Source organism: Elephantulus edwardii, unplaced genomic scaffold (assembly GCF_000299155.1).
Source record: "Elephantulus edwardii isolate Elephantulus edwardi_28Jun2011 unplaced genomic scaffold, EleEdw1.0 scaffold00018, whole genome shotgun sequence".
Classification (NCBI taxonomy): Eukaryota; Metazoa; Chordata; class Mammalia; order Macroscelidea; family Macroscelididae; genus Elephantulus; species Elephantulus edwardii.
In genome coordinates this window covers 9,664,428-9,678,994 of record NW_006399768.1, presented here as the reverse complement: position 1 = coordinate 9,678,994, position 14,567 = coordinate 9,664,428, and the positions used below count along the sequence as shown (strand labels likewise).

Genomic DNA, 14,567 nt, shown 5'->3' with positions numbered 1-14,567 from the left:
AATTATGCATTCTCATTGGCTCTCACCACTCAAAAATGCCCATCTGGGAGCATTCCACTGCTTCTTCAATCTGCTCCTATCCTGATGCCACATGTTTCTTCATAGAGTCTAACGTCTTGAATGATTTGTCCACTATACAGACTGAGTACACATGAGGGAAGGATTCATATATAAACAGAAGATGAACAAAGGCCTAAAGCCTTTCTATAACTATTTTAATTTTTCCAAGTTTATAGACTTTCCAGAGGCATGTAGTTTAAGAAGTGAATGCCAGTCCTTCTTCCAAACCTGAATCAATCTGGGAGCTCCAACAAACACTGCCCATGATGGGTAGCCAATTATGGTGTTTGACACACCTATGGCCCAGTGGTCCATCTATGTTATAATAACATAGAGTTATGCAACTCTGTGTTATTTCAGTAGAACAAATAGACAGACCTCTGCTGTAACACTCGACAGAGTGTTCATCCAAAATCAATTAATATTTGGCCCGAGGGCCAAATTAGGCCATCCTAAGACCCACCTTGAACAGAGATTCACAACACACTAGCCCTCAGCCTGTAGTCATGGCCAAACATTTCAGTATTGTAAAAAATATTGCATATTATGGTATCATCCCCTTGCCCGCTAGTAAGCCTGGAAGAAATTCCTGGACTGTGTCTCTTAGAGATAGTAGTTTAAGTTTAACTCTGTTTCACATCAGTATCTAGTTCTTCACCATCTTGGTTGATGCTGCAGCAACTGATGATCTCAATCTGTCTTGTGCAGGAATCACTGGCCCAAAAGGATATGTGGCGGTAACAAGCTGCTGTTTCTTTCTACTAGCAAGATTCCTAGTTTCTGCTACTGGACCTGCTCAATTTAAACCTGGTAGAGTGGCAAAATCACATGCAAGCAAAATATTGCTGAAGATCATCCCAAGATAGCTAGAATAGTACATAGACAGGAACTTCCAGAAGGTCAAGTAGGGTTTAGAAGAAGCCTTGGCACCATTGCAGATGTTAGATGGATCCTGGGTAGAAGAAGAGAATACCAGAAGAATGTCTATTTGTGTTTTATTGACTATGCATGCAAAGGCATTTGACTCTGTGGACCATGAAAAATTATGATTAACATTGAGAGTAATGGGAATCCCAGACCACTTAACTGTGATCATAAGAAATATAAACCTACATCAAGAAACTGTTGTCAGAATGGAGCAAGTAAACAATACATGGTTTAAATTCAGGAAGAGTGTGTGTCAGGAATGTATTCTTTCTCTATACCTATTCAATCTGTGTGCTGTGGAAATAATTTGTGATGCTGGAGTCTAGGAAGAGGAATGTGGCATCAGGATCAGAGGAAGACTCATCAACAACCTGCCTTATGCAGACGACACAACCTCAACTGCTGAGAGTGAGTAGGATATGAGACACTTATTGAAGAAGATCAAGGACTATAGCCTTTGGTATAAATTATCTCAATATCAAGAAAAAAGTCCTCACTACAGGATAACATCAGGATAGATGGAGAAAGTATTGTAATTGTCAGTGATTTAATCCTCCTTGGATCAACAATCAACTCACTTGGTAACAAGAGTCAAGAAATCAGCAGACATATTGCACTGGGCAAGTCTGCTGCCAGGGACCTTTCCAAATTATTGAAGAGCAATGATGTCAATTTGAAGACTAAGGTGCACCTGATTCAGGCCATGGTCTTCTCAATCACTTGTTACACATCGGAGAGCTGGGCAATGAATAAGGATGACACAAGAAGAATTGATGTCTTTCAGTTGCAGTGCTTTAGAAGAGTACTGAATATCCCATGGATTGCCAAAAGAATAAAAAAATACATCTTGGTAAAAGTACACCTGGCATGCTCCCTGGAGGCAAAGATGACAAAACTTTGTCTTTCATATTTGGAAAGGGACATCATGCTTGTAAAAATGGATGGTCAGCAAAGGAGAGGAAGACCCCCAACAAGATGGATTGACACAGTGACTTCAGCAATGGCTCTAGTGTGTCAGAGATGATAAGTTGTTGTTCATAGGGTCCTTACAAGTTGTGCTTAACTCAAGGGAACCTAACAACAACAACAATAAATAAAATACTATTGAATTTATTTACTTAGTTAGCATATTCACATCAAGTAATGTGGACAATCTCAAAGCTAATGACTGTAAGTAAGAGTCACTTTGAACAATCTACTCTATACCATATCTATATAGATTGTTGTGTTTTAATAATGAAATAAATAAATAGATTGGAGTCAATGAAAGTTTATAGGCGTAAGAAAGAATATTGGTTTGTTTGATTTAGACAGTCTAGATAAAACACTTATGTTTACTTGCTATTTATTTAGGAAGTCTTTTCTGACTCCCTACCAAGGATTACTTTCTTCCTCTTCAGTTTTCCATATTCCCCTGTTCTTATCTGTGTTATAATTATCTGGTCTTTTGCCCATTTCCTTCTCTGGACTGTTGAATCTCCACAATGGTGACTTTTAAATTTATCTCAGTGAGCACTGGCGGCCTAGTGGCAAGCAGCTGCTCTGCAATCCCGAAGGCACTCAATTCTAATCCACTAGCTGCTCTTTGGGAGAAGGATGGGCAGTCTCCTCCTGGGAGATTAACTGCTTCTGAAAACCTGCCAGAGGGTTAATTATGGGTCGGTTCTGAATCAACGGCACACAACAGCAATAACAACAACAACAAATTTATTTTGACATATCCAACATCTAGAAAGATGGATGGCACATGTTGTTGTTGTGTGCCTTCAAGTCAGAACCAACCCATAGCTTACTCTCCAGTGGGTTTTCAGAGGCAGTGAATCTTCCAGGAGCCATTGCCCCTCTTCCTGCAGAACAGATAGTCGATTTGAATCATATGCCTTCGGGATTGCAGTGCAACTTCTTATCAGTAGGCCAGCAGAACTCCCTTGATAGCACATATTGTTGTTATTAAGTGCTGTTGAGCTGTAGATGACTCATAGCAGCCTTATGAATGAAAGACATGGACATTTGTATAACTTTCATCATTTCTCCAAGTTCATAGGGAGGCAAGCTATTTAGAAATTGGATGCTACTCCTGCTTCCAAGCTTGTTCTAATCAGGAAGCTCCACCCAACACCGTCCATCATGGATAACTATTATCACATTTGACACGTTAGTGTCACAGTGTTCAGCATCACAACAACCACAAGTTACCTCTGTACAGCAAATGGACAAACCATTGCTATGCCATGTAGAAGAATGTTTGGTCAAAAACAATTAAAACCAGGCGTGAGGGCCGCAGATTAAAATCACCCACCTTTTGCTTCGTAGCGTCACTTTCTATCCATTAGGCCAAGAGGGCTTTCTCTATGTTGTTGTTGTGATAACACATAGTAGGTACTTAAAAAACACTCATTGGTAAATTGTCTAAAATTACTCTATCACTTTCCAATATAGCCTTGTGTAGACATAACTATTTCTGATGACATTGAAAATAGCATAATTGATTAATTTATTTCATCAGCAGTCATTGAGTTCGTCAAACATATTGGTTGTTGATATAGCTCGTGGACTAAAAACTGTTTTAAAAGCATAAACTGACTTAATTTTACCTTTACATTATGAAAAGAACTTGCATTGAAAACACAAAATTTTAAAATTGGTAATTAAATCCATAAAAGGACATTTTCTAGACATAGATTTCAGTGTCTAGATTTTGGAATCTAGAGCAAAGAGGTAGGGTGTCACTTTATATTGAGAGTGGAAAGTCAGGAGTCTTGTGAATGGACCACGTGATACAACTGCTTCCATGGAATATTTTCAGACCAATAGGAGGTTCAGAAGAACTTCTACGGGACTGTATAAATATTTTGAGCTGTAGGCATCATTACCGGATGATATTTTCTTTCCTCAGGACCAGCTGTTCAGGAGGATTCCGGACGAGAGCCAGGCACATTTGAGACTTGGATCTAACTAAAGACCGCCACAGATTCTTGTGCAGCAATGTCGGTGTTAGAAGAAAGCCGGCCATTTGCTCAACAGTTGTCCAATGTCTACTTTACAATACTTTCACTTTTCTGTTTTAAACTTTTTGTGAAAATCAGCCTTGCCATCCTTAGTCATTTCTACATTGTGAAAGGCAACCGCAAGGAAGCGGCAAGGATAGCAGCTGAATTTTATGGAACCACCCAAGGACAAGGTATGTTTGTGATAATACTCTCTTGCTTTATGTTGAATTTAACTATAGTTCCGTCCAGAATTCACAAAAACAGAGTATATTTTCCTTATGGATAGCTTCAAAGTAAATGTTTTCTAATCTTCTCATTATGGAAATTATTTGTTGTCTCATGAATTCATGGGGGGAAAATTACTGGATAAATGTTTGGGTTACTGAAATCAAGACCAGGGATCATTGCGAAATAGATTAATGGAAATATACTATTAAAGGCTTATTTCTATAATGAAATATTCAGTAAAAATTATGAAAAATTTTAAACATTTGTCAAGCTATAGCTTTAATTACATCTTTAAAAATTAATAAATTATTCTTTAACATATTTATAAAATTTAATAATTTAAATATAACTTATTTAATGATTACTAAAAATAAAGAATTTGAAATGTTATTTATCTTTATAACTTTATTAACTATTTGACTACAAAATAAATTGTGATGTGTCAAATGAAAAGATCTATCAAGTGTTACCTGGCTATAATTGTTATCACTAAGTTTGTGAAAAATTCCTCTAGGAGGACAGAAATATGAACGAACAAAGTTCATTCAAGTCTTTGGAAAAATTAATTTTATTTGTGAAATTAGATGAGAAGCAATAATTTTAAACAAACTTTAATGATTATAAAACCATTTATATTCTATAGGACAAATAATCTGTGCAATAAAAATTATTCATCGTTTTTGGGTTTCAAGAACATTTTCATCACTTAATATCTTTTATTAATTTTTGTTTTAAAAATTTGTAGTCATAATCAAGCTTGCTTTGGAGGAACAAAGGAAGAGAGTGAAAGTGAAAAAATATCTCTCTTGATATGTGAAGTAGATAGAGTATATTTTTTTCCCTGAAGCAAACTGTTGTTATGCAAAGTGAGGAGTTTATATATTTACTCTACATGTGGAAAAACTGAAGTGTCTACATGGAACTCTAACAAAAAGGATACAGGCAATATTTATTCCTTAACCGATTTGTTCTGCTTCAGAACAGATAAAACAGTATTTGAAAATGATACGCTGTTGTTTCTGTTCTTAGATGTCATTGAGGCAGTTCTGATTCATGGCAACCTTATACATATAACAAAACGGAAACATTGCAAGACCCTGTAGCATTCATTCTCACAGTTATTGATATGTTTGACCACATGGCAAGCCACTATACTAATTCATCTAAAAGATTTCCCTTCTTTCCCTGTAATTCCACTTTACCAAGTATGTCTTTTGCTAGAAATTGTTCCTATTTTTCTATCCAGTAGAGTCAATTTAAGATAAAATATTTTGTTTGGCTGTGTTTTGTTTATAAAATAGCAGAGTCATTCCACTTTAAAAGAAAAATCATGCTTCTACATGTAAAATTATACCTATTAGACATAATCATAGATGATAAAATTTACTTTCCTGAACAGCTTTTGATTTTTTCTTCTTAGGAAAATATTGCCTGTGCATTACCATTAGCTTATGGAGAAATGTAAAATTTTGGCTAATAGAAGGAAATAGTTTCTGTGGATTAAAAAAGTTTCAGAGAATGTTATGGAAGCTCTTTTTTGTTTGTACCTATTCACAAACAGAAACTGTTCATTGTCCTATCTGTAGACTTCCTGGTGTGCTGCTTCTGGGAATCCTGGGAATACAGGAAATGGTCTCCACGTTTCCTTCCATTCTTATCAGTCTGTCCTAAACTACAGTAAAACTCTAGCATTTGATCAGAGTAAGAAATAAAAAAAGGAAATAAATATGCACTATTTAAAATATACATTTCCTAGGAACATACTTCAAACATTATCTTATACTGTTTTTATTGTAAAGAAAATTTTTATTGTAAAAAATTCAACAAAATTCTACTCCCAGATAATCTATATGCCAAACAATACCTTATTATAATTTTCATTTAATGCATAACCGATGTTCAATTTTATTTAGTATTTAGATGAAATCATGTGCCTTGTAAAGTCTTTCTTAGTCTCTTATGCCAAGTTTATCTTTTCCGGGAAATTATTATTTTCTTCATTTTAACAGAAGGTTTTCTTTATTCTTTTGTTCCATCTAATTGAAAAATTTTTATTTTGTTTGTGTATTTATAATTAATGGGTTAGAGTTAATTATCTTTGTTTAACCAAGTAATTTCTCCTCTCCTACAGAAGATTATCACCTCCATTCCACTTTGAATTAGGTTTCTCATTCCTGCTTTCAAAATTTAGCCATATGTTCCCCCAACATTTCTGATGTGGAGTTGCCAAATTCCATGAAATATGAGATGATGGGTATATTTTCATCTCTTTCATAATCACAGAAGACACTGTTGACAATATTCTGGATGTCCTCCCTGTTGGCAGTAGCATTTTGATATGGATGAAGGAAACTATTAGTTTTATTAGATACTCTAACACATCAGTTAATTCTGGTGAACAAAGAAGGGCCATTTCTAGAAAGATGTTTCAATCAGTCTTGAGACCAGGTATGATGATACCATGAGAATGCTGAAAAGCTAAGTGGTAAATTGATAGAGTACAGCAATTTCCTTCTTGATCATGTGCTATTGCAAATTTATCTTTTCCTTTTTTGTACAGAAGAGTTAATAGCAAATATACCATCATATTGAAAGAATCTATATTTTTTGGTTGCTATTTTCAAGGTTGGCGATTGGAAACCACTAGTCACTCACTTTGCAGTAGAAAGATGAGGTATTTTGCTCCTGTAAAGACTTACAGCCTTGGGAATCCTACATACAGGGCAGTTTTGCTTAAAAGGCAAAATTGGCTCAAAGGCAGAAGGTGTATTTTCTATTTATTTTCTTTCGACCTACTTTCTGTAAATTGTTGTGTACTATCATGTTGGAACGGACTCATGACTGACCCTCCAGAGGATTTTCAGAGACTGTAAATTGTGCAGGAAGAAAGTGCCCATTTCTCTCTTGTGGAGCAGATTGAAACAAGATACTTTTGTGATGGCAGTGCATTTCCTTACCTTTAAACTTTGGTGGCCTAGTGGTAAGAATCTGCACTGCAATTTGGAAAACAATGGGCTATCTCCTCCTAAGTGATTACTGCCTTTGAAAACCTGCTGGAGGTTGAGCTGTGGGTCAGTTCCTATTTGATGGTACACAATTCAACAACAACAAGAAGAAGCCACCTTAGCTTCCTACCTTCTGTATATTTCTTGCTAAATGTCCTACTTGTAAAATTAATTAGAGGTATAGACTTTAAAAAAAAAGTTTCAGGTGATGCAAAAGATTGATGTGCCTGTTTGTTAACTGAGTCTACCCAGAAGCACCTTGAAAAAAAGACCTAGTGGTCAACTTTGAGAAAACATGAGAAACTGGAATCTTTACAAAGAATAGTTTTCTGACACACATGAGATCAAACACACTAGATGACAATCGGTTACTTTATATTTAAAGACAAAAGTACTCTCTGAGGCTGACAGTGAGATTAATAGGTATAGGGAGATATTTTTAACTGGAACATTAAACAGTGCAGAGAACAAATGAAGATGTGAGGAGTACATTCCTCTAAGAACTAGACAAATCTGTAAAGTCCAATTCCTAAGGAGCGCCTCTCTTCTGTGAAGAGTTATACCTTTCAAGTTGTCTTATGCTCTAAAGAAAGTTCAGTGCTTTTACCTGTAAATAGACAGGACCAACTCAAAAACTTTTTTTTCTTTTTAATAACATGGTGTCAAGGTTTTGTTGCCACCCTTAAAGAGTTAATTTTCTGATTGTAGAGATGGGATTGACACGCACAGTGTATGTATTAATAACAAGTAAATTTGGTGACTGGGAAGAAGGATTTTGACTCTCAGAGAGATCCTAGTGGAGGAAGTCGATCTTGAATCCATGCCAACAATGAACAAAGGCATGATAAGAAGGTGCACACAGCATGTTATGAAGATGATATATTTGGCTGGAGTGGAGTTTTCATGCAGAGAACATTCTTTTTCTCTCTCATTGCCCTCAATTCAGAACCGATTAATAGCTAACGCTCTGGCAGGAGGCAATAATTGCGTGGGAAGAAACTGTCTATATTTCTCTCTCAGAGCTGTTGATGGATTTGAACAGGCAGAAAAGCACAGGTTTTGGATTAGCAGTGCAACTCACAATAGACTCAGATCAGAGCTTACACTTTCTCTGTTGTGAGAAGCGGTAATAAGTTGGTTACAGATGTGATTTCAATTGGGACTTTATTTGAAAGTAGCAAGAGGCATGAAAAGATTTTATTGTGAACAAAAGTGATGGTTGTTGTTATGTGCTGTCGAGTCTCCTGTGACTCATAGTGACCCTAGGTACAACAGCCCTAAATCCTGCTTTATCCTGTGCCAATCTCATTGTCTCTGATACCTCTACCTCCATTACCCCAGTCACTGAATCAGTCTGTCTCATCGAGGGTCTTCCTCTCCTGCGCTGTCCCTCCACCGTCTCAAGCATGACATCCCTCTCCAAGGACTGGTCCCTCCTTGCAACATGTCCAAAGTATTTCAGAGGAAGCTCAGAATCCTCACCTTCAAGGAGCAGCATGAGCTAGACAATGATTAGGGATGAAATAAGCAGAACTGATGCCTTTGAGCTGTGATGCTGGAGAATAGTCTTAAACAAAGATGCATAAGTGAAAACAAAAGGTATAAAAATTACAATTTAAAGTGTCTTTATATCATAATAATCTTTGTATTTGGTTAATGAGACAAGCTGGTTATAGTAGACCTGATAGGACTCAGTTATATAGAGATTAAGATCTAGATTGATTTGATCATGGTATAGATAGAAAAGAAAGAACAAAAATAAAAAGGAGGAAAGAATATGAATCTGTTGTTTGTTGTTGTTGTTATGTGCCATCAATCATTTGTGACTTGTAGCGACCCTATGTACAAGAGCCCTAAGAGCTATTCTATCCTGTGCCAACCTCATCGTCTCAAACACACTCATTCCCACCACTCCACTCACAGAAACAACCCATCTCATCAAAGGTCTTCCTCTCCTGCGCCGTCCCTCCACTCTCCCAAATATGATGTCCCTCTCCAAGGACCAGTCCCTCCTTGCAACATGCCCAAAGTATGTCAGACGAATCTTCAGAATCCTTGACTCCAGAGAACATTCTGGCTTAACCCTCTCCAGGACAAACCTGTTTGTTCTCCTAGCAGTTCATGGTATATTCAATACTCTTCTCCAGCACCACAACTCAAAGGCATGAATTCTCTTTCTATCATCCCTATTCACTGTCCAACTCTCCGATGCATAGCATGTAATTGCAAAGACTATAGCCTGGATCAGGCGCACCTTAGTCTCCAGCCTGATGTCGTTGCTCTTCAGTATTCTTGAGCGGTCCCTCACAGCTGACTTTCCCAATTCAATTTGTCTCCTGATTTCCTGGCTGCTGTTACCAAGAGTGTTGACTGTGGAGCCAAGTAAACTAAAACTGTTAACTATCTCAATCTCCTCACCATCCAAACTGATGCTGCCAGTTGGCCCAGTGGTGAGAATCTTTGTTTTCTTGATGTTGAGCTTCAATCCATATTGAAGGCTGCGGTCTTTGACCTTCTGCAGCAAATGCCTCAGGTCCCCTTCAGTTTCAGTGAGCAGGGTTGTGTCATCTGCATAACGCAGGTTGTTGACGATTCTTCCACCAATCCTGATGCCGCATTCCTCCTCATACAGCCCAGCGTCTCGGATGATCTGTTCTGCATACAGATTAAAAAGGTATGGAGACAAAATACATCCCTGATGGACCCCTTTCCTGATTTTGAACCATCCAGTGTCTCCCTGCTCTGTTCTGACGACTGCCTCTTGGTCCAAGTATATGTTTTACATTAGCACAGTCAAATGTTCTGTGATTCCCATTCTTCTCAGAGTCAGCCAATAGCGTGTTGTGATCTACACAGTCAAAAGCCTTTGCATAGTCAATGAAGCACAGATAGACATTCTTCTATTATTCTCCACTTTCTGCCAAGATCCATCTTATATTAGCTATAATATACTTAGGACCACGACCTCTTCTAAATCCAGCCTGTACATCTGTCAGTTCTCTGTTGACTTATTATTCCAAATGTTTTTGGATAATTTTCAGCAGAATCTTGCTTGCATATGATACCAATGATATTGTTCGATAATTTCCACACTCTGTTGGGTCACCTTTCTTTGGAATGGGAACAAATATCGATCTCTTCCAATCAGTTGGCCAGCTGGCTGTCCTCCAGATTTCCTGGCACAACTTAGCACATCCAGGGCAGTGTCTGTTTGTTGAAATAAATCAATTGGTATGCAGTCAACTCCTGGAGCCTTGTTTTGTGCCAATTCCTTCATAGCAACTTGAACTTCCTCCTTCATCACCATAGGCTCTTGCTCATATTTCATATTTCATTAAATTTCTCTGTGTCAGCCAATTCCTTCTGATACAGTGACTCTGTGTACTCCTTCCATCTTCTTTTTATACATCCTGGATCATTCAACATTCCACCCAAACTATTTTTAAGTATTGCCACCCATGGCTTGAATTTGTTTTTCAACTCCTTCAGCTTAAGAAATGCTGAGCGAGTCCGGCCCTTTTGATTTTCTGACTCCAGCTCTCTGCACATTTCATTATAGTATCTTGCTTTGCCATTCTGAGCTGCCTTTTGAAATTTTCTATTCAGCTCTTTGCTTTCTTGATTTCTTCCTTTAGCTTTGGCTTCTCTGCGCTCTTATGCAATACTCAGAGTCTCATCTGACATCCATCTTGGTCTTTTCTTCTTCTTTAGCCTTTGTAATGATCTTTTGCATTCTTTATGGATGATTTTCTTGATATCCTCCCAGAGCTCATTTGGTCTATGCTCATTGGTGCTCAAAGCCTCAAACCTGTTCCTGAGATGGTTTTGAAATTCGAGTGGGACAGACTTAAGGTCAAATCTTGGTTCCTGTAGATTTGACTTCATTTTCCTCAACTTCAGCTAGAATTTGCATATGAATATTAATCTAATGGTTCCATTAAATAGCATTAGGAGAAACAACAGATGCTTCTTGAGAATATATGAGCAGCTCTCAGAAATTTAGTACTTTGTTATTGTTGTTGTGTACTATTGAGTCAGAACTAGCCCATAACTGATCCTCTGGGAGGTTTTTAAAGACAGTTAACTGCCAGGAAGGAGATATCCCATCCTTCTTCTGTAGAGCAGCTGATGGATTCAAACTGCTCAGCTTTTTGCCACTAGGCCACCAGAGGGGCACTTATATTTTTTTACTGTATATTAATACATTTTAATTTATTACAAACTGCATTTGATTCATGGAAATATATTTGCACCCTGATAACAGTCTTTTGTGCTCTATGAGTTGTGAGTCAAGCTCTGAGAGATGAATTTACTTAAGAACAAGCTTACATAAATGAGATGTCCAAACCTGCATGGCTGTAGACAAAGTTAGCTATGTGGGGAATTCATCAAAGACCTATAGGTCCAGTGGGTCTTTCTGGACCCACTGTGCAGCAAACAGTGAATATGCTTACAATTAGGTTGGAAGATTGAATGCACCTAGACACACTTTATAATCCATAAAATATAACCCGTGAAGAATGTAGAAGGTTGTTAAGCCCAATATAGATCATAGAAAAGACTGAAAATTTCACTAGTTTTCACTAATTTCACTAATTTTAATTCACTAAATTTCACTAAGAAGCCAAAACAAAAGGAAGAAGCATAGAAGAGAGATGAACTGCAGATTTCAAAGGGCAGCTTCAACAGGCAAAGTATTATTACAGGCAAAGAACTGGAGCTGGAGAAGGAAAAGGGAAGAACTCATTCAGCATTTCTCCAGATAAAAGAACTAAAAAACAAATCCAAACCTCGAGTTTGTAATATTGACAGATGCAATAGGCAAAATCTTGAATGTTTCAGGGAGCATTAAAAGAAGATGGAAGGGATCCACAGAGTTACCGTATCACAACGAATTGATTGAAAATGATAAATTTTAGGAAGTACCACATGAACAACAGCTAAAGGAAAAAGTTCAAGCTGCACTGAAGGCATGACAATAAATAAGGCCTCAATAATTGATGCAATACCAACTTACATGCACCATCTAACAGAGAAAGCACTTTATGCCAGGAAATTTGGAGGATGACTACTTGACTAACTGATTGGAAGAGAACCATATTTGATCCATTCCCAAGAAAGGTGATCCCACAGAATATGGAAATTATGAAACAATATCATTAATATCACATGTAAGCAAAATATTGCTGGAAATCACTTTATATCACTACAACAGTACATTATAGCAGATACAATAATGGCAGCAGTAATACCATTGTACCTATTTCTGAGGAGCAAATTTTTCATGGGGTTTTGGTGTTGCTGTGCTTGTTTTGCATAAATTTTGTTATTAGGAACATTTTTCAGATTCTCAGCAATAAAAAAATTCAATAAGCTAATATGTAGGATGGCTTCCTAGATCTATTTATTATGTAAAGTTATAAAAATATTCTGAAAGCATGAACGTTTTTGTTACATTTATTATACTTCAGTGAAAAAACTCTACATAAAAATAACTTTGAATTAATAAACCTGCTCTTTTATAACAAAAGACCTGACATTTTGGTCAAAAGTGTTATCTTTTTTTCTTAGAAGATTTTAAACTTGGCCAAGTTCTACTATTTTATTTATAAGACTGGAACACTCTTTGGAAGAGACAACTGGAACACTGAATTAAAATGAAATCTGTGGACAAAGTTTCAAGTTTAAAAATTACTTTGTAAAATTTCAGTGGTTTGTTATTTCTGTCAATAATTGGAGACATGCATTGGTTTTTGGAATTAAAAAAATTAAATAGCTGGTAATAGTTTAGGAACTTAGGCAGCCGATCTGATTTCCTAGGATTTTTCTCTCATCCCTTTTTTCTCCTTTTTAAGTCATTCAGTCATTTGTTTTTATTACTAATAATGTTTATTGTGTATTTTCATGTGAAAAGTATTGCATGAAGTATTAATGACACAGATGTACAAAAAAAGCAATTTCATTTTTAATTGTACTATATGAAGAATTTAAAGGGTTAAATATGTCAATTACGTGTTAAAAGAAATAAAATTTATTCTGATTTTGTTTACCAAAATTATTATTATTTTTCAAGAAGCACAGTTGATAAGCAATAGGAATACTTGCTATTTTTCTAAAAATAATAGCAAAATGCTGAGCTTTAGGGTAAAGATTTAGCAAGGCAATATATAAGTAGAAACAACAGATGGAGAAGTAAAATTGTTAGTAGAAGTTAAAATTGGCAAACAGTGAAATTTTTGTATTCCATGATTTGTATATGCAAGATTTTGAGAAAGAGTGTGTTGTTAGTATGACTTTAACTGATTTTTCCCTGGCAGAACTATTCTTGTCTGTGTACTGCTCATCTCTGCCTCCATACCATTTTCTTAAATCCTGTAAAATAATCAGAGATGAAAATTTCAAAGGACAACACAGGTTGACAAAGTAAAGTATTATAATGAAATGTGCAGAGAGCTGGAGTCAGAAAATCAAAAGGGCTGAACTCACTCAGCACTTCTTAAGCTCAAGGAACTGAAGAATAAATTCAAGCCTCAAATTGCAATATTAAGGATACTATGGGCAGAATATTAAGTGATCCAGGAAGTATTAAAGGAAGATGGAAAGAGTATACAGAATCATTGTACCAAAAGGAATTGGCAGACATAGAAGAATTTCATTAAACAACATATGAGCAAGAACCTTTGGTGATGAAGGAGGAAATTCAGGTTGCTCTGAAGGAATAGGCAAAAAACAAGGTCCCAGGAATTGACAATATACTAACTGATATATTTCAACAAATAGATGCTGACCTAGATTTAGTCACCAAGTTGTGCCAAGAAATCTAGAGGACAATCACCTGTCCAACTGACGGGAATAGATCTGTATTTGTTTCCATTCCAAAGAAAGGTGATCCAACAGAGTGTGAAAATTATATAACAATAATGTTAATGTCACATGCAAGCAAGATTCCTCTGAAGATTATTAAAAAATTACTGGAACAGCACATCAACAGAGAACTACCAGAAGTGCAGGCTGGATTTAGAAGAGAACGTGGGATGTTGTAACTAATATTAGATGGATCTTGGCTGAAAACAGAGAGTACCAGAGGAATGTCTATCTGTGTTTCATTGACTTTGCAAAAGCATTTTGCCTGTGTGGACCACAACAAACTAATGTTGGATCCGCAGAGCCGGACCCCAATGAGATTGGACGCCAGCACCAATCACTCACAAGAGACCGTCCTTGATGCAAACAGCATGAGGTTTTATTCCATCCAGCGCGCTGGGGCACAACTCTTGACCTACGCAGAGGCAGAGGAGTTGAGCCCCGAGCTAAGGATACATACAGCTTATAAAGGCAATAACCCACGCAAACATGG

At 36.8% G+C, this 14,567-nt stretch overlaps 1 protein-coding gene across 1 annotated transcript in view; it reads left to right on the top strand.

Annotated features, from left to right (window-relative positions):
• The first annotated feature begins 3,858 nt into the window (after positions 1-3,858).
• The window catches only part of ASB5 (ankyrin repeat and SOCS box containing 5), an 85,743-nt gene continuing 75,034 nt past the window's right edge, over positions 3,859-14,567 (top strand). Inside the window, exon 1 of the mRNA XM_006882221.1 lies at positions 3,859-4,168. Coding sequence (XP_006882283.1) covers positions 3,973-4,168 — 196 coding nt within the window. The 5' untranslated portion in view covers positions 3,859-3,972. The remainder of the gene's footprint in view (positions 4,169-14,567) is intronic.